Raw genomic sequence first — 23,045 nt, 5'->3', positions numbered from 1 at the left:
ATAGACAACAAAAGCTGCATCATCGGCAAAGAGAAAGTCCTACATGTATTTCACCTGGACTTTGGTCTTCACTCTCCATCTGATCTAGTCTGGGGATAGACACTTTCTGTTGTAGTTCCAAAGGTGTGTTTCAGCATGACAGAAAAAAAAACACACCCAAACAGGGTCGCCCTGAGGATACAGCCCTGTTTCACTCCACTTCGTATGTCAAAGGGATATGATGTTGAGCCATCAAAAACTACAGTACCCTTCATTTCCTCATGAAAGGACCTGATGATGTTAAGGAGTCAAGGTGGACATCCAATCTTGTGAAGTATTTTAAAAAGGCCATCCCTGCTAACCGAATCAAAGGCCTTTGTGAGATCTATGAAGGCCACACAGAATGGCTGTCGGTGTTCCCTCCATTTCTCCTGCAACTGTCTGAGAGAAAATACCATATCAATGGTGGATCTATTAGCTCAAAATCCAAACTGTGATTCTGGATAGACTCTTCTGCAAATTTGAAAGATGCTCCAAATTTTGAAGCATGGACTATAAATGATTTGCCACGGTAGCTCTGGCGCTACAATTACATTTAAATACATGGAGCAGTACAGCAAGTATTTGGAGTGCAGACAACATGTTCTTGGTTTTCTTTTTGGAAAGTTCTTTCTTGAGCTTTTAAAGTCAATGATACATTGAGTGAATTCTGCAAGGTGTAATGTATTATAAAGCACGTTTTGCTTTCAAAATTGATGCATTGTAAAGGTTAAAAAAGGTTAACAAGGCTGATTCTCAAGCTCAGGCAGAAGTATGGTAATTCTTTTAATTTTTTCAGCTGAGCCACTATGCTGTCATTAAGTAAGGGATGTGAATAATGTACTTCTTCACGCATGAAAGGGCTGCCGCAAACATCTTAATTTCCTGAAAGCAATAGCTCCCACAGAATAGTACAAGAGGTGAATTTCTGAAACCACATTTTAACTCACAATACAGATTTAAACAGCTGTAGATTTAAAGTATCTCAATAAATTGATACCAAATGCAAAGGACAGACTTGGACTCTTCGACTAGTTCCACAGCTACGAACACTACACTGATGCATAGGAAAATATGAAGTACAAGATATATAACCTTATTTCCCTCTGTTTTCCCTTACGCCTGTCAGAGCAACAGCATTTTCTAAGAACATGACTGCCTATCTGAACACTGGAGTGGCTATTCTGAGGTAGAAGAAGTACTAATATGATGCATATTTGCAAATATTTATCGCTTAGGCTGAAAGCAGGGGAATGTAAAGGAATGATGGGTGAAGCTAGGATCAATGACAGATAAGGAATGTTTACTGTTTTAATTGCTTACTGAGCTATGGGTTGGACAGATGCTTGCAGTAGTATGTTATGCTTCACAGGCTGGCTTTCACATATAAACAAAGTAATTGCCATCATCCTTGACTATAGCCACAGTATGAATCCTCACCTCGTCACACCCGGTGCTCTTCCTTCCTTTCTATCTTTCTTTCTTGTCAATATAGCACTAGGGTGGCTAGCTGACCAAAGAAGAAGAAAAAAGAGTGAGGAATCAGATGAGAGAGGGGGAGGACATTTTAAGGTAGCTCAATCCTAACAGCACCAAATCTAGACAGCCAAGCAGCTATCTTAACAAGCCAGAAATAAGGCTGAACTGAAAACTCCCTCGTGTCTCTCTGATGATTGCTCTTCTTTTTCTTCTTTTTTCTTTGGTCACCTAGCTCTCTTAGAGCTAGAACAGCCAGCCTTTAAAAGACGAAAGAAAGAAAGAGAATGGAACAGGAAGGGAAGAGGGAAACTAGGTATAAGGAAGAGAAGATTCAAACAGTTAACAAGCTGCAAACAAGACTGATTCCCTCCCACTCTCTGTTGACTCCTGTGTAGTCAAGCTGAAGAGAATTCATCTGGAAAAAACTAACTTCCTGGGTATAATGTCACCGTGAATCAATTCACATTCTTCCCACTGTGTAGTCACACTTTTTTGCAGTTAAGAAGAAACGTCAAGCAGATCATTTCCCCTCCTTTAAAAACAATCATGCCTATGAAATGCAACAGCCACCTCTTTTTCCTCCTACTGTTAATACTAGTCTTAGGGTTTTTATGTGCCTTTGAAAAAAAGAAAACAATGTTTTCTTTTCCATCACAATGCATAAATGCTTTTTGAAAAAGGGGAGATGCACACTGCCATATTCTTTACCTGTTTCTGTTGCTAGAAATCCAGTCTGAGATTAGAGTTGCAGCCTGCTGGTGGCAGTGCTTGTTACCAAAGCTGCAGGCTAGCATAATCACTTCACGGCGTAACTCCCTAGGTATCCCAAAACACAAACAAAAATAGCATTAGGCTCAGTTAATAAATATGTTCAAATTCTCAGATGAAAACACCTCATTGCTTACAAGATCTAAACTAATATTTAACAAAGGTAAACATACTAACAGTGCTTTAACAGTACATTTACAAAATTGACACATCACCTAGTAAGTAATTACATTTAGTTTACTACAAAACCTGTCAGTTACAGCCAAGCATATTACTAATCTTTATAATTTCCATTTTGAAAAAGCTCCAGAACTTAAGTTGTAACAAAAAGAACTAGTCTTTTTAAGTATTAAGATGAGATATAGGAACAAGATTCCAACATTAATTCAGTAAGCAAAAGGCATCAAATTGATTTCAACAAGATAAATAAAAATGTACTTAAGCAAAGGGAGATGGCTAATTCATGCTTAATAATAACCAGCACAGATGAAAGATAACTCACACTCTTTAAGCTCAAATCAAGTGACATTTTGATTACTACAACTATTTTACTACAGAAAAAAATATTAAAGGTGTAACAGTACTCATGTTGGTAGGAAGCCTGAACAAAGGATTTATCCAAACTATTTGTTGGCCATCCAAGTTTAAGATACATTGAAGCAACTTGTCTTAAAATATATTCCTGAAACAGAAAAGGGGGAGGGGAGAGACAGCCAGTATCATACACTTTCAGTTAAACTTAACACAAACCATATAATTTAAAAGTAGTTTAGAAATGGAATATTTATGTATGTTATCCTTCTTGCTATGGATGCTAGGCCCAACATATGGGAAGGTGCTACATGGTTGAACACAATGCATGCACCCTCAAAACCTTCATTCATTGGTATGGTTTTGTGCACAGAATTCAAAAACAGGAAAATCTGATTTTATACTGACCAAGACTACATGGCTTCCTGTCTAGGAACATTACAACATCATGTTTCTAATGTCATTGGCGATATACCGTGTTTCCCCAAAAATAAGACAGGGTCTTATATTAATTTTTGCTCCAAAAATGCATTAGGGCTTATTTTCAGGGGATGTTCTATTCTTTCATGCACAACAATCTACATTTATACAAATACAGTCATGTCATCTGGTTGCTGCACAATGGTGGATGGTGGAGTTTCACTTAACTGGGGCTTATTTTGGGGATAGGGCTTATATTACAAGCATCCTTAAAAATCATACTAGGTTAGGTCTTATTTTCAGGGAAACAGGGTATGTGTCATAAACTGGTGACACATTAAGAATAAAAGATTAATCAGCAAGATTACTTTATTATCATACTGAAAACTAGTGGTTGTTGATGTATACAACATAGATCCCGAATTCTCCTCTACATTCAGGGAAGGCCTGGGACTTCCTCTGTGAGAAGAAGAGGGAGTTGCAACATTTTTTTGATTTTCCCTTTGCATCTCAACTCAACAATTTCATGTTGCCCTCCAACATCCGAGAGCAGATTTTTTGAGGGTTGGGAGTAGGGGCTACAAAGGAGAAAATAACAAAGTCCCCTAAGAGGTTCCTGCTAGCAGAAGAGAACTAAGCTGAGAGCATTAGTTACAGGTGAGGTGCAACCAAGGTTAAACACTTTTAGGTCCCACTGATTTCTGCAAGAGAGAGTAAACCAAGCTCTTAAATGTTCTTCTTTAATAATGAGATTGAACAGTGCTTAATAGTAGTTGGATCATGCCCTGCATTTTAGAAATTTAATGTATACTTGACACAAGTATGAAAAGCTGCTTGTGCTTAGACAACCTAGCATTTACCTTGGCAGGCTACTCTTGACTTAAAAATGCATGTTTGAGTAATGTCCATCATTAAACATTTATAAGTGACACATTTAGGCCACACACAGAGATGAAATTGATAGGCTTGGCTGTCTTTATATGCCCAGATATGGGAAGGCCATTACACAAGCAGAGCCAATTGATGTAATAATATTGAATAATGTGAGCAGCATTTCGAGAGAGGACAATTTAATGAGATCTGTATTTCAGTGTCCTTTTAGTTGTTGGCATTTTTAAAAGCAAAGGTAGGGTAATATGTTTTCTACTTTTGACCCTTACACAAAAGGAACCTTTTACTTTCTATGTTGGGTTACAAAGTATTCCACTGTCATTATCATAATTTTCTTACTGCCAGATTTCTATATTTAGGTGAAATAAAAATGAAGCCTTAAAAATGTATTTCACATTATATTAGCACAATATAAAAGTGATGATTTTTATTTACATGATAACATATTCAGCTGCATGTTATGACAAGATGAAAGGAGATACATATATACCTTTCTATGGCAGGCAAGTTTTTCTTGCGATAAAAATGACTATTATATCTTTGTTGTCAGTTCCTACATTATGAAGAATCATCATCTAGCAATATTTTTACAATTCTTATTTATTAAAATAGGATTTTTAAACAGTAAGACTCAACAGAAGTCAGCAATGAATGAATTATAAAAATTCTTCAATGTAGGCAGAAGCAAGTTGGCAACCCAGTTTTCCATTTAATTCAGCATCATCTGACAGAGGAATAAAGCTTACACTGCACAGAATTAAGTGTCTATTGATAGCCATTAAAAGGACAAAGGAAATGATTGGAGTGAGTGGAAAAATTCAGTATAGCATAGACTTGCATTAACTCATTGCCTCTCCTACTCCACTGCTCCCTATGCTAGAACCTAGTGTAAAAGATGGGTGACAGTGCTTTTGACAAAGTGAGGTAGAAATACAAGACATATGAGTTAGGTTCCAAAAATGAACTAAAACTTTCATGGGACTTATACATATTCTCCTCTGTTCCTGACTGGATCAATGCAATATAATACTTAAGGTGGAAGATTTTAATATATAGCGTTAAGCACCCAAAATATTTATCATGGACAGAGCATATGCCTCATTCAGTCCCTGGCACTACTGGAAAGGATTGGGTCCAGCTCTGTCTGAGCCTCTGGAAGGTATTTTTTTTCCTTCAGGAATCAATTTTTAGTGGAGCTTTGAATAACCTCCTGATCCTGTGTGCAGATTGCCCACAACTAAGAATGGCATTAAGATTCTGTAGAAAGTAAAATGTTATTACTATGAAAGATCAGCATTAGTAATCCATTGCATTGAAAAGAAGTGAAATGAATTCAGAAAGTTTTTTTTTTTTTTGACAAAAGCAATAGTAACAGCATCACTGCTGCCCTTGGATAAGTCTGGAATCAAACATATGTGCAGAACATTATTGGTCTATGTACTGAACAGCTCATCTAATGTTGCTATTTAAATACCAGTTGAATCATACATTCCCTACGATATAGTAAGGACAGAAACAAAGAGTATGACATCCCCAATGTTAAGCACATTTAAATCCCACTTATTTGTGGAGGGAATCTGTGGAGGTAGCATTCAAGAATAGGCCTAGCCCTCCTGTGGAAATCAATGAGCCTTCAAAAGGCTTGCCCCAATGAAGTAAATTTCCATAAGGTTTCCTACATTTTAAGAATCTCATGTATTAAATTAAAATTTCTCATTTGTTGCACTGTCTGCATATTTTACCTTAATGCAGCAATGTGCAATAGGAAAAGGCAATTGACCTCCCAAGCTGCATATTCATTGCTTTTGCAATTTGGTCTTTTAGCTGGCAGTTTTGTGACAAAGGCCAAGATCCTGTAGTATATATCAATATCTAGTCATAGTGGAACTGGGACTTTCTTCTCCTCTCTCTCTCTCTCTCTCTCTGTTGCCATTCACAGCACCAAACATTTGCTGCAGAATTTTCTATTCCTCTGGAGCAGTTTTTTAAGGCATAGTGGGGAGAGGGCCTGTAGGAGAAAGGGAAGATTGCCAGATCCCATGGAAGCACTGGAATCCATCACTAGATCCTGGCCACAATCAATAATAGATTATGAAACTTTAAAAAAAAACTTTCCAATGTGTTTTACATGTTGATAACACATTGCCCCCTCCATTTTTTAAAAAAAATATATACAGGCAATTTGTCCATAGTTATCATGGAAATTCATTTAGGAATTATAATAGTAAGAGTACAGCATTTTGGGTGTTGTTACTTACTTATTTAAAACATTTGTTACCTCACCTTTCTCCTTAAAAGGGATCCAAAGCAGCTTACATCATTAAAAGCCAGTATTTAAAGCTAACAACAGTAAGTATAGAAATATTTCTATGCAAGCACCTTGACTGATCATACAGGAAGGCCTTAGCCAAGTTAAAGAATCTTAAGGGGAAGGACAATAATAGTACAGCCAGTAGTAAGAAAGAAAGAAAGAAAGAAAGAAAGAAAGAAAGAAAGAAAGAAAGAAAGAAAGAAAGAAAGAAAGAAAGAAAGAAAACAAACAAATCTTTACATTGAAGATGTTGTAGTTTTCTGTGCGGTCCAGCAACTTATCTAGTGGGTAAAGAGCTCGGCTGGCAGCATGCCAAGGCAGAAATTCCTTTTCCTTAGATAGATATCTGATGAGCTCCAGTGGGATATTTTGAGGCAAATAGCCAGCTCTGTATGATCAAAGAAAAAAAGAGAGAGTGAATTATTTCTTGGGGGAAAGTTCTCTGATGACAGCAGAAGCTAAAGCAGGCTTTTATATAAACATACAAGGAAGGAGGTATAATCATTCTGTCACATTATACAATAACGTCAACACTACTTTTTAAAAATGTATACATGCCATGTGCTTTTTTTTAAAAAAATATGCAATTTATAATAATATTTGCAATTTGAATGAATCCATATCCACAGACTGAAGTAAGTTTTAAAGTTTTGTAATTCTTTTAAAAGAGATACATACAGACAAGTTTCTCTTTGTTCTAAATGGGTATATTTGTTGTAAAAACATTCAAAAAGCCTGAAAAGAACAAGTCATCTGTCCAAAACATTTCTTGCAGAAAATCATTACATAGACAAGTGGGATAAACTGATTCAGGGTGGCATGTATAATTTTGTAAAATATATTTTCCATTAAAGCTTCATCTTGCTTCTGCATTAGCCCCAAACTGCTTTGCTCAATCTTTATTGTGCCATTTGCAGGGACGGCCTTTTTAAAATACTTCCCAGGACTGGATGTCCACATCGACTCCTTAACATCATCAGGTCCTTTCATGAGTAAACGAAGGGTACTGTAGTTTTTGATGTTTCAACATCAGATCCCTTTGACATCCAAAGCGGAGTGAAACAGGGCTGTGTTCTCGCGCCAACCCTGTTAGTGATTTTTTTTTTTTTTTTTTTTTTTTTTTTTTTTACTGTCATGCTGAAGCACGCCTTTGGAACTGCAACAGAAGGTATCTATCTTCGGACTATATCAGGTGGAAAGCTCTTTAATCTCTCTAAATTGAGAGCAAAGACCAAAGTCCAGCTGAAATGCATGTGGGATTTCCTCTTCACCGATGATGAAGCTGTTGTCACCCATTCTGCTGAAGACCTCCAACTTATGAATCATTTTAGTAAGGCCTGCCAAGACTTTATACTAACAACCAGCCTGAAGAAAACACAAGTCATGGTCCATATGTGTTGTCTCTGATGCATTTTTGGTATCACCTGGCAGGACAAAGTTCCAAATAGAGTAGTCCTAGAACAAGTTGGAATTTTTAGCATGTATACATTAATGAAACAGCAACGTCTACATCGGCTCGGGCATGTCGTGAGAATGGCTGATGGTTGGATTCTGAAAGATCTCCTGTATGGAGAATTAGTGCAGGGAAAACACCCCAGAGGGAGACCACAGCTGTGATACAAGGATCTGAAGCCCTTAGGAATGGACCTTAACAGATGGGAAACCTCAACCTGGAGGCAGGCGGTGCATCATGGCCTCTCCCATTTTGAAGAGACACTTGTACAGCAGGCCAAGGCAAAGAGGCAATCCCGAAACCAGCAAAATCAGGGAGCTGGACAGGGGACAGATTGTATTTGTCTTCAGTGTGGAAGGGATTGTCACTCTCAAATTGGCCTTTTCAGCCACACTAGACGTTGTTCCAAGACCTGTATTCAGAGCGCATTACCACAGTCTCTCAAGACTGAAGGATGCCTACTACTACTATTGTGCTATTTGAGGAGATACAGATGCACTGAGAAATATGTCTGAAGCTTTATAAAACATGGTTTAGAAACCTCTTCCCATCATGCATTGCTTAAGTGTTTCCATCAAGCTACAATTCCTCATTATTTCCAAACTGGGAACTTGGATGAGTGGCTGTGGCCACACAGTCCTCCCTTTGACTTCCTTGTACTGATTTCAACTCTACTTTCTCTGTTTGTTTGTGTCAGCAGCACCCACAGTACTGTTAACAAATGTACCACAGGCAACATTAAGAGTATTTGGAGCAGCAAACATCAAATCCTTCCCTGCTCTGCCTCCTTGTCTAAGTGGGCAGAGAAGGGTAGCATGCACTGCAATTGGTGAGTGGGCAGTCAAACTGAGGTGGGGATGGAAGTGCACTTCACCTAGGGAATGGGCAAGCATGCAGAGGAGGTGGGAGGGGGAGTGTGCAGTGACTATGGAATACCTATGCAGTGCTGTGCCAAAGTGGGCCGAACTGTGGTTCATGCCCATCTCTAGCATAGGCTGCAGTTCTTAGTGTGTGCAGTTATGCACCCCAACTTGTTCTCAGTAGGGTTCAAAGAACATTAGTCCTTGGGGAGACTTTTTGTTTTGTGTTTTGACAACATGTTTTACAGTTCAGTGTAAAACCCAAAGTAATGTCTAAATATTTGGGGGCAAAACAATTATCTCATTGGACTCCCTTCCAGGTAACTTGACGTTTCTGAGATGCCTGCTTATTTCTCAGATGAAAGTCATATATTTGAATCTTAGTAGGGCTGGATTTAAGTTAGGGCTGACTTGCATTAACACAAATATCTCTGTTGTACCAGGGAACTCTTGTTTCACATTGGTCAAAAAGCCAAGACAATAAGCCAGGATTAGATCCATGCTTTATCAATATGTGCTGTAATAGAAACAAAGTCTTGTGCTATCTCTTGTAACTTATTTCAGGGTGAGCATTCATAGATTATAATTGACTTCTTCAGAAACATGAAGTAAAATATTGATGCGAGAGGTTTCTATACTGAGTGGCCATGGTTGTAAAGGCAGGGATGGATCTTCTGAGATACAGAACTTCCAAAGTGTTGATCACTTACACATTCTAGCAGTAAGAAGAGCAATTACTGTACTTAATGCAAAAAAATTGTAGGCCAATATGCAATGGTCAAGCTCTTGCCTTTGAACTACTGAAGCAATGAGTTTTGCTTTCAACAAAAAGTTGGTTGTGTTGTGGACAGTGGACAGTTTTGCTAAACAAAACAATGCTGCTTGTTGAATCAACTCCTATGCAAGTTCCAATTGCTTCAAATGAGCTTATTCTAATTGCAGCTTACTTGCTTAATACATTATATTCCACTGGAGTGGGTCCACTGAATCAACAGGGATTTGATGAGCCAACTTCTCCATCCGTTCCACTGATTCAAATAGTCCTACTGTAACTGCAACTTACTTTTAGCATAGTCCAGTAAGAGCTGGCCTCTTTGAATCCATGCAACTTACAAAGGAGTAGACTCACCAAAACCTAATTGATTCAGTGGGCATACTGAAGTGCAATTTACTATGTCAAGCAACAGGATTTTTGGACGGTGAGTTTAAACTGAAGCAATGGAAGCAGCATGATTGTTCCTCCTCAGAATTTTCATAATTGATTTTTTGGTTCTTTTTTTTTAAGGAAGGCAACTTGTAGTCTAAATGGGAGGGTGTTCTTTTACTCCACAGTGGCAAAAACCAGTGTCCTATGGGTCACAATGGAAAACAGGATACAGTATTTTCATAAAATTTGGAGAAAACTCTTAATATTCAATTTCCACATTTTAGCAAAATTAGCATGGTTGTTGCAGTTTGGAATTTTCAAGCCTCAAGGTGGGTGATGTTTGGGAACTAATTTATCATATTTCTTCCTTCTCGAAGTACCAGCACTCTAGCCGCCTAGAGTGGTCCTGACCCGACCAGATAGGCTGGATATAAATGAAATAAATAAAATAAATAAATAAACCTATAAATAGTAATGACTATTTTCACTGAATACCTTAAAACACCAATATGTTGCTATGTCATATTGTCCTTTTCATTATTTCCACTTATTAGCAAGAAAAATACAGAAACAGCATCCAGTTCTCATCCATCACAGCTGTTACAATTCATCTTGTGTACCCAGGTTTTCAATTGAAAGTGATGCCAATATTTTCTGGAAGAAACTGGGGCAGCAGCACTAGTCAATGCTTGTGTGACTGGCCAATATTGATGAGAAGAACAACACCAAGAGGCTTCTTTATTTTCACTGCATATCAGTTTGACAGTGCTGGGAATATACCATGTACAGGAAGGTCAAGATAAATTGTTGCTTATATGCAGCTATCAATACTTCTTTTGCTTCAGAAACATTGTCAAAACAATGAAACAAGCAGACTATGTGTTTAGGGTGGAGTTTCAAAAATTAGTAACAGTTTGATATCTTTCTATGATGTTCTAGCTACAAAATATTTACATATGACACTGCAATGCTGTAATGATAGTTCACACACTGAATAAAACTCAAAATTTTCATATTTATTAGCTAGGCACTAATAACCACTGGAAGATTTAAGGGATCTTAAGATTTAACACCCCATGAGCCAGTGGAGAAGTATTCCACTCTTTCAGAAAATAATACGAGACACATATACAAACAAAAATAAAAATTCTACATACAATTTTTGATTCACTGACCAAAATGGAATTATTCAAGATACAATACCATGGGATTTGCTATATTCCACGCTGTTTGAAACAAGTGTTAAACCTTAAATTATTGAATAATCATTTTTTAAATTGTAGAAGCTTTCAATAAAATTAGCTAAAAACTACATAAGTAATTTTATAGACCGCATTTGCGTGTTGTATAGCTGCTTTCTGACCTTGGTTTGTTCTTTCACACTGAGCCACTGAAACCACAGATAGACCCAACACATTCATTTCCCCCTTAGGGACAAAGTACCAAATGTTAGTGTAATTGCCAAGGGAAAATTATTACTCTATTCTGAATTATTTCCTTCATAAATCCAAAACCAGTCAAACAGATCCTGTCACAAAAACAACAGGGTTGCTGTGAAGCGCTGCTAGTCCCATACAGAAGAGCACCGTAAATCCATGAGCCCACCGCCCACCATAGGCATTTTAAATCAACATTAGAAAACCCAAGCTGGCCACAAACTGGCTGCCAGTGTTGAAACAATGGAAATAAGGTGATTTAGTTGCCACAGCTCTTTAAAAAACACACTGCATCATCTGGTTCATATGAAATGTAGAGGACGTGACTAGCTTATTACTGTTTAGATTGTTCTAAATATAGGAGGCAACAACTTATACCTTTCCTGAAACAGAGCTGTTTCATGTCCACAACTTAATTTCTGTCTGCATTACAGGGGGATTGCAGGGAACTACGGAACATAGTAGTCAACAGAACTTTTTTAAAAAAAAGTAATTTCCATTTCAAAACAAAATAAATGATAAAATAAGAGTCATTTTACTGTAATATATGCAGCTTCATAGTTTGCTCTGAGCATAATGTGAAGGGATCTGACATTTCACTTTGATGTGCCACTATTACACACAATTGACTTTATTTTCTTTTAACAAGTCATCACTTAGACAATGGTGAAAATGTCTGAGAATAGTGAAACTTCATATGATTAATCAGTATGTTGTCAGAATGTTACTTTGCTACCTAAAACAGGCAGTTACAGAACCTTTGGTCTTTTATTTGTTTTGGCCTATACTGCCTGACGTTGAGGCTGAAATACTTTGGCCATCTTATGAGAAGAGAAGACTCCCTGGAAAAGACCCTGATGTTGGGAAAGTGTGAAGGCAGGAGGAGAAAGGGACGAGAGAGGACAAGATGATTGGACAGTGTCTTTGAAGCTACTAATATGAATTTGACTCAACTCCGGGAGGAAATGGAAGACAGGAGGGCCTGGTGTCCTCTGGTCCATGGGGTCATGAAGTGTTGGACACAACTTAACAACTAAACAACAACAATACTGCATACAATTCTGTGGCTAAACCGTGTAGCTGAAAAGACCTGAATTGGGTCTAATTGCTTATATAATTAGACTACACATTAAACAAATGGGATCACTTGCATTCAATTGTTTCAATATGTCTATTCTAATCTAATTAGAATTTCACTTAGAAACCTAACACCTAAGTTTCTAAGATCTAGAGTGTGAAAAAATTCTTTCCCTGAGCTACAGAAATCATGGAAAAAAGTATATACCTGCAAACTTGTGGAAGATGAGCTCAAGAATATTTGCTATTAAAGGATGAAATCAGTGAAATTAATTAAACTCTCTAAAAAATATTTGACTAAATGATAATGGTAATCAAACATGGACATTCATTTTGGGAAACCTCTCTTTTCTCCCACTACTAATCCCTTTCTTCAGAATTTAACAAGAGAGCAGTTAAAAAGGTATGCTGAAGGATCCTCTTTCCCCCCAAACCATGAACCTTGCCCTATTGGTATGTCACAGACATTGAACATTCCTTTCCCCTTGCTAATTTACAACATATTTGCATTGTTTCAGGCAGAATTCTATCTAACACAGACAGAAAAACAGACAGACAGAGATGTTGGTGTTTTTTTTACTAAACATAGTCATACTTAAAGTAGATATACCTAGGTAAGAGGACCAAATCTTACCTAGCTATGTTACTATAGCATAAATGGTGTAGTTTTTGGAATCCTTTAGAGTAGCAATATTTTGAAGAGAAATTGCCCCAAGTTAAGAAACCTTTGTAGACGTTGATTAAAATCCTATTGCTTAGTGTACTAAACTGCACTAGAGTAGGCTCCTTGAATTGGTTGGGATTATATAGTTAACCTCTTTGTAAGTTTCATTGATCCAAGTAAGTCACAACTAGAATAAGTCCACTGCATCAATGGAACATGTGAAGGAGTTGACTCACCAACGCTGCACTGAATCAGTGATCCTATTATACTATGCTGAGCAACTGGACTTCAGACAGTATCAATTTCATATTGGATTGTATGACTCAACGTGCAACTGGTCATGTCTACATTGATTTCTTAACCTCGGACAATTTCTCTTCAAAATGTATCTACTCAAAAGGATTTTGGTAGTTGAAATCACTGGGACAAGTTAGTCATATTAGTCCAAGCATGATTAGGTCTAAATCCCAACACTTAAATAAGAAAAAGACAAAATAATAATATATCAGCTGATTCAGCAATGGTTCATTGTGAGAGTTCACCCTTAGTACAGATAACTGAAAGAAGAGTTTGGGTTTACTTGCCTTGCCTTCAGTAAAACAAACAAACAAACAAACAAACAAAAAAAAACACCATCATTCCTCACATACTGGGGATGAGGAGAGGCTGCTTCCATGTCAGATATGTGCTTTCTAAGCAGCAATTAAGCACTGATCTTAACTCAAACTATTTTGGTTTCTTGGAAAGCACATACAGTACTATGGAGAATGAATTACTATTGCTAATATGTCCTCCAAGAAGTAGACATACCAGCAAAGCCATTTTGCCATTATCTGGCTTTATTGGCATAACATGTCCTTTCTTAACATTAATTTATTTACTTCATGCCACGTATTCTAATAAACATTTATGTATTTATTTTATTTATTTATTTAATTTATATGCCGCCCACTCTACCCAGAGGTCTGAAGATTCTGCTGCCAACTTTATTCGACATTATATCATGTTTTTGCCATACAATGAACTAGAAATGAAACAGCAATGGCAAAACTTTTCTGTTGTCACATTTACTGTATCTAGGTGCAGAGTACTCAGAAGTACTTTATCATTCCCTTCTGTCAGTGCTCTGGAACTGTGTAACTCGACTTAAACCACAAAGATTGACTCTTCTTCTACAAGGCACAATGAGGAATATCAAACCCTGAAGTGTCAAATTCCTTAACCTGGGTTCAAACCATTTGAAAACTCCATCACCAGAATAACATGTTTTAGTGCTGGGCTCTCCACTTTCAAACACGTTCAAAACCTCTAAACTGCAGAGTTGATAATAATCTTTTCTTAACTTGCCCACAACTAGTAATAGTGTCTCCATATCCAAGCATTTTGTCTTACATATAAACTCTTAATATAAACTCTGTTATTACCTTTTGTAATAACAACTCTGTTGTGTATAGAGTTGTTATTACAAAAGGTAATAACAGAGTTTATATGTAAGACAAAATGCTTGGATATGGAGACACTATTACTAGTTGTGGGCAAGTTAAGAAAAGATTATTATCAACTCTGCAGTCTAGAGGTTTTGAATGTGTTTCAGAGGCTAAGACTGAAACTTTGACTTCCTCAATTTATTGTTTTAATTTCTGGTGCTTACCCTTTACTTTTCTGGACATTAGTCTAAACAGAGGTTTAAACAACATCATTAAAGATAATATGGATCTAATTATCTTGAATATGCTTGAAGACTTTGGATGTTGTAATGAATTAAATCAAGATCTCTGGGGAAGGATTAGTGTGATAAAGATGATGACAAATTTGCACTTTAATTTTGCTTCACAGATGCTCCCAGACAATTCAGGGAAGTATCATTTTGAAAACATAAAGAGCAATTTCAGGGGTTGACTGTTGCCTTAATTAAAAGTTATAACATTTAACTACTGTGTTCAATGAGCCACAGTGAACCAGAGGGAAATGTGATGTACAGTACCTTAAAATCTTAAAGGTCAAATATGAAGTCCTAAATTATTGGTCGGTGCTTTAAGTGTTGTAGTTAAGTGGAAGTTACCCATCATGCATTAGTAGAGACTGGGCTAAGAAGAGTTGGTGGGAAATAAAGGAGTTATTGACATAGGAACTTCTTCTATTGACTCTTAGACAGGGTGCACTTCCAGACACCATGCAATTCTGCCTCATTAAGAAGAGTTCAGCTTTGTAACATTTCTTGATTTCCCATGGGATCATTTATCTTTCTATTTCCCCTCAAACATCACTAAACTCCACCTATGAGTATGCCAATGAATATTTAACAAGGGTCTTGTTAAAACTCTTGTCGCCTTTAACAAAGGTCACACAGTATTAGTATTAAACCAGAACATACTGAAGTTGACAAATGTCAGATAAAAATCAACAGTCACAAAAACACAATCCCTAAATCATTTTAGTATTTTGTTTTAAGCTTGCTGATGTCACTAAGAAAAAAAACATGTTCACATTTGATGGAAGAAAGAAGCTATGAAAGAATAGTGCTCACTAAAGTAAGAAAATACGAAATGTAAAAATATTCCTTCCTATTTTATTGATACTATGTATGTTTTAAGACAGTATTATGTTGGAGACATTAAAGAGAGATTGGGAGAGAGAAGTCTTTAATTACCAAAAATTGCTGCCACCAGATGACAGCAATCTCTGCAGGAGATTTTAAGTAATTAAGGGCATTGTCCTTCTATCCCATGATTCCACAGGCTTCACAAAAGCTGTAGGACAGAAGTTGGAGGTTTTTAATTACTGAAAATCACCCCCTGTCCATGACATCTTCATCCTTCCACATGTGTTAAGTTACACAGCAGAATTTCAGCCAATATATTTCCTACATTTTATGCTGTAGGTTGATGAAGAACTATTTGAAGTATTTTAAGGGACTAAACATTTTCAGAGTTACAGAATATTTTGGAAGGGTCACATTATTGACAGTTAGTTAAACCTGAAGAGTTTCGGAAGAGGGTTATTGATATATCACCTGTACACAATCATGATAAAAATCACTAACTACAGTTAAATATATGTGAATTCTGAGAGAATTGATATAGATCAGGTAAATATGAAATTTTGCAGTGTGAACATTTGATGTTGTTAAAGTCAGTGGATGATTTAAAATAATTTGCCAAGTTCCCTTAAGGGCTTGTGTACAGTATAAGGGCTTAGATGTGTGCAGTATGTTTATACCTTAGGATGAGGCTTCATTCAGGACATGCCATCTGGATTTAGCTAGGCTTACATTGGGCAGTTAACTCAGATCCCCTTTTTTGTTACCCTTTATCAATGCAGTTACCAAGATATAAGCTTCCACTGCTCTTTACTGAGTGACAATATCAGGCACATTTTGGTCCCTTTATGTACTTATAGATGTTATTCTTCTACATGAAAGAAAGATAATGTTTGAAGTAATAAGTTCTCTAATCAAAGGACTTCAAGGGATAGAGGGTCAGCAACCATATGTGAAAATATCATTTGGAAGATCAGCAGCCTGAAACAAAGCTGTCCTTTGGCTGATGTCCAGTGTTTACAGTAATGTGTGCTATGTAGGAAAATCGTTACCTTTGTTTGCATGTCCATACAGGTCAGAATGCTCTACTTTCTACAGTACTATATATACTCCATGGCTCTTAGGTCAAGAAGCTATTAGATAGTCATTCTTTTTATGCCAATTTCAAATACAGTATAAGCCTTTGCTTAGAACATCTTGGACACAACATCCAGTTAGTCCTTGCAGCTACCTGTCCAATATAGATTCTGGACAGAGTTCAAAATGGGATTAAATGGTGAATCTTTTGTGCCTTGTCTTTTACACGAGTTTCATTGCTTATTTCTAAATTAATAAACAAATCCAGTTTTTCTTACAAAAAACCTGTATAAGTTTGGTAATATAAGGTAAACACTTCTTCAGCCTTTCTCAGCAACAAAAATAGGAAATATATGTGGCAATAGTTTTTCACTGGATTGTGACCATATATACCAAAGCATGCTGTGTCAAGAAAAATCACCTCCCTCTAAGCATCTGTAGCTGCTCCAAGATTCCAGCTTTATCACTGAAAGACTGGAAAGTTTTCCCTGAAGGTGGTTGTTGTGGGAATGAACGCATACTTACACCAAAGCTTCCCTTCCTTCCTTAAAGCTGTCTTAAAACCTCCTTGGCAGGCCCTAGATCTTGTGACATCTTCTCACCTGTGGGCCAAGAAAAGTCTTGAAATATTGTCCCCTAAGGTCCACCCCCCACATTTATCTTGACCTCTCTGGGGCCATTCTGTGCCTGGGACAAACTGAGTTGATTAACAGCCACATCCAGCAGTTAGATATATTTGGCTTATAGTCAAGTGTCAGCTACTGCATTTCAGTTAATTTGGGAATGGGAAGATGCTTTTCTCTTTTCATTCTTATAGCTCGCTATTGTATTAGAAGTAAAAACTTCATGTTTTCCCAATCCACTTGTTGGAACATCTTTCCTCAATGTCATCTGTCCGGCCCACTAGATCATCACAGGTGAAGCTCCTCTGGGTCAACACCTCAAGGGAGGCCTGTAAGCCTTCTAGAAGAGATAGGGCCTCCTTTGTGCTGGCTCCAAACTTGTGGAACCAGCTTCCAAAGAAGCTTCATTTGGCCTACTCTCTGTGGATATTTAACAAGTGACTGAAGACACGGCTCTTTAGGGAGATTTTCCATACCAACCCTAGTTGACTGCTCATTCTTCATCCACTTTTTGTCTGTGCATTTTAGTTGGCACCATCTATTTTTATAGTTATTTTTATAGCTATCCTCTCATTTGTTTTTATTGTCTTTAGTGTGTCATTTTTATTTCTGTGTGATGTTCTATTTTAAACCTCATAAAATACTGCCTTGTGCACTAATGGAAGCAATATGCAAGCTAAACAAAAAAAAACTACAGCCAGCTTCCAATAAATTCAGCCCCCCTCCTCAAAAAAGTTTTTCTCTCTAACTCCCACCACATCACCTACAAGGGTACATGTTTACAAAAAAGTGTATTTAAATTACAAATACAGTGTAAGTGGAAAAATATGTTGGCCGAAATTCTGTTACACAGTTATGCAAAAGAGGTAACTTCTGGCAGCTAATTGCTATAAGTTAAGAAATCTCTGTAGGTGTTATCTGTTGCATGCCAAATTCTGCAGTTCAGTATGCAACAGACAATACTTACAGAGATTTCTTAACTTACAGCAATTCATCACTAAAAGTTACACTTTTTCTGTAACTGCACAACAGGCTTTAGCCAATTAAATATTATTTCCCACCCCTTTATTTTCTAAGATTGAGGAACACGAAACATCCAAATGTATTTGAAAAATGAGTTATACCTTTAATAGGCTGGCAAACATTTTTTTCTCAAAGATGTGCAGATGCTGCATAAAATTTCCTGGATAAAAGAATACTATCCCTTTCAGACAACACATAACTTTGCAAATAATATTGTCTGATAAAAATTCAAGTTTCTCAAATCTTCACTCTTCACAATCCTCTCCAAAGCTTTCATAGGCTCCAAAAATCCAAAATCGAGGACAAACTAACAAAGATGTTAGGGTTTTTTTTAAACAGATACTCTTAAGAGATGTTTTTTAAACTTAAAGAAACTGGCAGGAGATATTGGGGGTGGGAGGAGGATGTGATTGGGTTATTTTCCCAATCAACACCGTAGCTTAAGCTTAAATTCCCACATCTTCCCTAGTTGTTCTCTGCTTGTTTGGAAATCATGCAATACGGCAATCTCTCTGTATAGGTTTAAATCGGTAGTGTTCCTCCCCCCTCCTTTAAATTTTTTTTATGCAGGCATACATCCACTTCCATTTTTCTCACTATAATCCATAAGATACAGCTCTCTTAACAATGTTATTCCTTCATCAGATTCAAAGGCAGTTAGTGAAACAATACCTGTGACGTTTCAGTCATAAAACTCTAGAATCTGTAAAATCTTGGCATTTAAAGGAAACAAGGGCTTCTTCAATTTGGACTGACATTTTCAGCTTATGGTGAAATTTTTGCTACCTTTTAGAGTCTTTATTACAATGTCACTACCATAGTCTCTCGAGACTAAAGGATGCCTATGATGACCTAAGTGACTAAATAGCATCAGATGACACAATGACAGAAATATATCCACTGCTTTAACAACTGAGAGAGAGAGCAAAGTGATGCTACATTATGTTCTATTAAAACTGAAGATAGAGGAACCAGTATTCTGAACTTATTATCAGATAGAAAACAGCCTACAACTTAATTAAGGAATGGTGGAAGTGATGTTTCTGTACAGCTGATGCTTTTTTTTTGAAAATATAATTCAAATAACTGCTCAATTTGAATAATACACTTGATAAAATACAAGGTTAATATAATCTTGTACATGTACACACTCTTAAATAGGTAGCACACAGAGAAAGAAAACATATTCACCAAAAAAGAGAGATCTCATTGCCACTATTTTTGCTTTTGTTTCTTTTTAATTGCTTTTAATTAAAAGGTTACATTAGAGATCACAAAGAATATTCAGCCTTCTTGGTCCCTATATTTCTGTATTTCCCTATTGGTGAGAGTGCAAATATGCTGAAAGACTCAGAAAGACTGATATTTTACTGAATACAAGACAGCAGGGGATAATGAAGCAGCTGCAATCCATGACAAGGGCACATACTGCAACCTCCCCTTACCTAAAAGTTTGTGAAGTTCATAGATCTTTGTTTGGAATGCTTCTATGCACTGCAGAAAGACTGTGTATATTTAGAATATTTTTTCTTACTTGCCTTTCAATCACAGAATTCTAAAAAAGTATGCAGAATGTGAAGCTTATAAAACTGATACAAACTTATAAAAACAGTGTATTAAAAACTAAAAATAGTTACACCAGAAGCAAATTTAAAAAAAAAAACAGACTAAAGGCATGCAAATAATGAGAAATTTTCATAAAGAAATCATTCTTCTTGTTACAGCTGCCTGACAATAACTCTGATTACACTATTAGACCACTTTATTTTGTCAGGACACCCCAGAGCACTGTGTTCATTAGAGAGTGGTCCCCTAGAACCAATAACAGCAGCACATGTGGTATCCTGAAGACAGTTCAGAAATTGCAGGTTTAGAATAACACAGTCATTCTACTTGTCAAGAATGGGTAGGCACTGCAGAACAAGGGCACTGACTACTGGTTTTACTACAAGAGTAATCCAACACATTGTCGACAACTAGAAATGGGCACGAACCATGGTTCGTAGGTTCGTGCTGGTTCGTACGCATCTCAGATGCCACACATTCCTTCCCCTGACCAATGGCCCAATTATGAGCTGGGGAAGTGGGGGAAGGGAACATGGCATACGAACCTCCGAACATACGTTTTTGCCCATTTCTATTAATAACATGTTGGCTGAAATCCTTTTGCTTAATGTAATAAGTCACACTAGAGTAGACCCATTGTATCAATGGGGATTGGGTGAGTCAACTCCTCTGTAAGCTTCCATTCATTTCAGCATAAGCAAGTTGTAGGAACATCTGAATCACCTGTTGACACTCAACCAAACATCTGGTGCCCAGTGGAGCTGATAGGCAAAACCAAGGGTCTGCTCTACAGTAAGAATCTATAGAACAGAAAGCATATGAGTCACACACATCAATTTGAAGACCATGATTTCAAAGTAAAGAGATGAAGGGAGTCTGCTCCACATAACAACAGGAAGCAGGCAATCTATCTTCTCCCTGCAGCTAATGCTGAGCATTCCTCTTTAATCTTCCTCTAAAAAGGGTCAAGCAGGTGAAAAAAGAAAACAACAGATGATTGGCACCAGGCGTCAGAAGAGCCACTCATTTCAGATACAAATACCTTGATTCTGATTAGAATCACAAAGCTTTGCAAAATTTATTTATTTAGGTCAGCTTTCAGAAGCTGTGCTGAGAATTGTCTTTATCGTACACTGCTTAAAATAACTTGCTGTCTTATATGATAAGCACTTATGTGGGAGTAAATATAGTACTGTACTTCTGAATTGAATTGGGCTCAGAAATAAGCTTGGGCTTATTTCTGAGTAGACAGTGTATATGTGTATGAAAATATAATGGCAGGAGGCAGAATTTTCCCTTACTATTAATATTAGTGTTGCTTTGTTTTCTGTATCATTAGGTAGAGCTTTTTATTACTGTTTTGTAGAATGTGGCCTTATCAAATGTGAAGAATAGATATATTTTGAATAAATGAAACACAAAATAAGAATGTGGGATGATTTAACTATTATTTTTGTGGCATGGACTAGTCACATACTCTTGTAGTAACACCAGTTTAACATGCGATGTATCTGTTTCCAATATTTGTGGCACAGCCTCTAGTGCCAAACAACTGCTGCATGAGAAATAACCACATAATTCCACCCAATTTTACAAATATTATTAGAGCAGTAGGGGAATGGAGTCTGTCACAAAGGCCAAACCTTTGGGGACCTTCTGGAAGTTGTTGTTAAATGCTGAATTAACAGATAGCCCAGAATATATGCACTAAATCTTGGAAGCATTTTAAAAAATTCAAAATGGGCAAGACCTTACATAAATTTTCATAAAGAAGACACTTCTAGCAGCATAATGCTCATTAGTTGAACTAACTGAGATAAAATAGACTCTTTACTGAATGGCAGCAGAATGTCTGCTTTTTCCAACTGGCTACAGTATTTTAAAAAAAGACCATCTTGGTTGTGTTAAGGTGAACATTCCTATGTTTGCAGTCCCTCCGTTAATAATCAGACCTCTGAGGTGTATGTAACTAATTGTGCCTTGGCAATTCAAGATACTACTTCTTCACAGCAAGTGCCAAGAAGTGAAGTCAAAATACAGCAAAAATCAAAATCTGCAGAAATCAAAATCTGTATGAGCCTTCTTTCCACCTCATTCAGAATTTTATTAGAGTTGCACCTCTCTAATAACCAGGGACAAGATTTTTGTATAGAAGCACATACAGAAAAAATTGCAAGACACTCCATATATTTTCTATAATTTTTGAAAGAGAGCCTCCAAAATATGGATTTGTTCAAACAAAAGAGGGACAAATGAAAATCTTCTTTTTCAGAATCCCTCTTTTGTTTAATTCTAAATTAGAATTTCTCCACAGCAATGATTCAGTTCCAACTTACTCTCACCTGCACAAGCCACTCCATGACAGCCCCTCTTAGCCACTCACTGAGCTCCTCAGTGCCTGCCACAACTGCCCCCAGCATAGTTAGCACCTGTCACTAGCCAGGTCTGTGATGGCAGCAGGGGCATGTGTGCACTCCTGCCCAGAGGTGACTCGATGCCCTCTTCTTTCTCCTGAGGTACAACTATGCCATCACAGGTGGTAGGAAGGGCAGTGGACAAGGCAAAAGGCAGCACATCAAAGAGCAGCCACTGCTGCTTAGTAAGAATCAAGTACCTCCATAGGAGTCACCTCAGTCGCAGCAGCACTGCCTCTACACCAATCTCATCATCTTCATTTAGGATTCTAATATAGTACTCTACAGAAAGGTGTTGAGATGGGGGCAAGAAGTGGTTCCCCTGGATGCCTTGAGGGAAAAGAAGAACCTCCTTCTACACCAGGATCCATCATGGTTGCTCAAAGTACCTGCCCAAAGGTACACATGTAACACTTCAGAATACCACTTCATCCTTTCCTTTTAAAGGTTCTTTTAGGACTTTAGCACCAGAAAAAAATCAAATGGGGAAAATGAAATGAAATGAAAGAACTGGTCCCTTTCACACGAAATGAAAGGAACAGTGCACAAATTGAACAAAAACGATAGAGGCACCCCATCCTGAAATGAAAGAAAAGGACACTTCTTGTAACACATACCCCTACCAATAACTCCTTACATAAAAAAAACCCTGAGAATTGAAAGGAACATTTAAAACTATGACTAATGATCCATTTTTACCTAAAGATTAAATTGGACAAAGTAACAGTTTTACTAAAATGTGTAAAAC

The 23,045-nt window shown here is 37.1% G+C and overlaps 1 protein-coding gene across 1 annotated transcript in view; it reads right to left on the bottom strand.

Annotated features, from left to right (window-relative positions):
• The window catches only part of TRHDE (thyrotropin releasing hormone degrading enzyme), a 277,072-nt gene that overhangs the window by 24,050 nt on the left and 229,977 nt on the right, over window positions 1-23,045 (bottom strand). The window contains exons 13-15 of the mRNA XM_073000372.2: window positions 6,659-6,806; window positions 2,850-2,947; window positions 2,206-2,313 (exon numbers count right to left, since the gene is read on the bottom strand). Of these exons, the coding sequence (XP_072856473.2) occupies window positions 2,206-2,313; window positions 2,850-2,947; window positions 6,659-6,806 (354 nt within the window). The remainder of the gene's footprint in view (window positions 1-2,205; window positions 2,314-2,849; window positions 2,948-6,658; window positions 6,807-23,045) is intronic.

Source organism: Pogona vitticeps, chromosome 5 (assembly GCF_051106095.1).
Source record: "Pogona vitticeps strain Pit_001003342236 chromosome 5, PviZW2.1, whole genome shotgun sequence".
In the NCBI taxonomy this organism is placed as follows: Eukaryota; Metazoa; Chordata; class Lepidosauria; order Squamata; family Agamidae; genus Pogona; species Pogona vitticeps.
The sequence above is the reverse complement of the archived record's forward strand: the minus strand, read 5'-3'. Positions and strand labels throughout refer to the sequence as shown.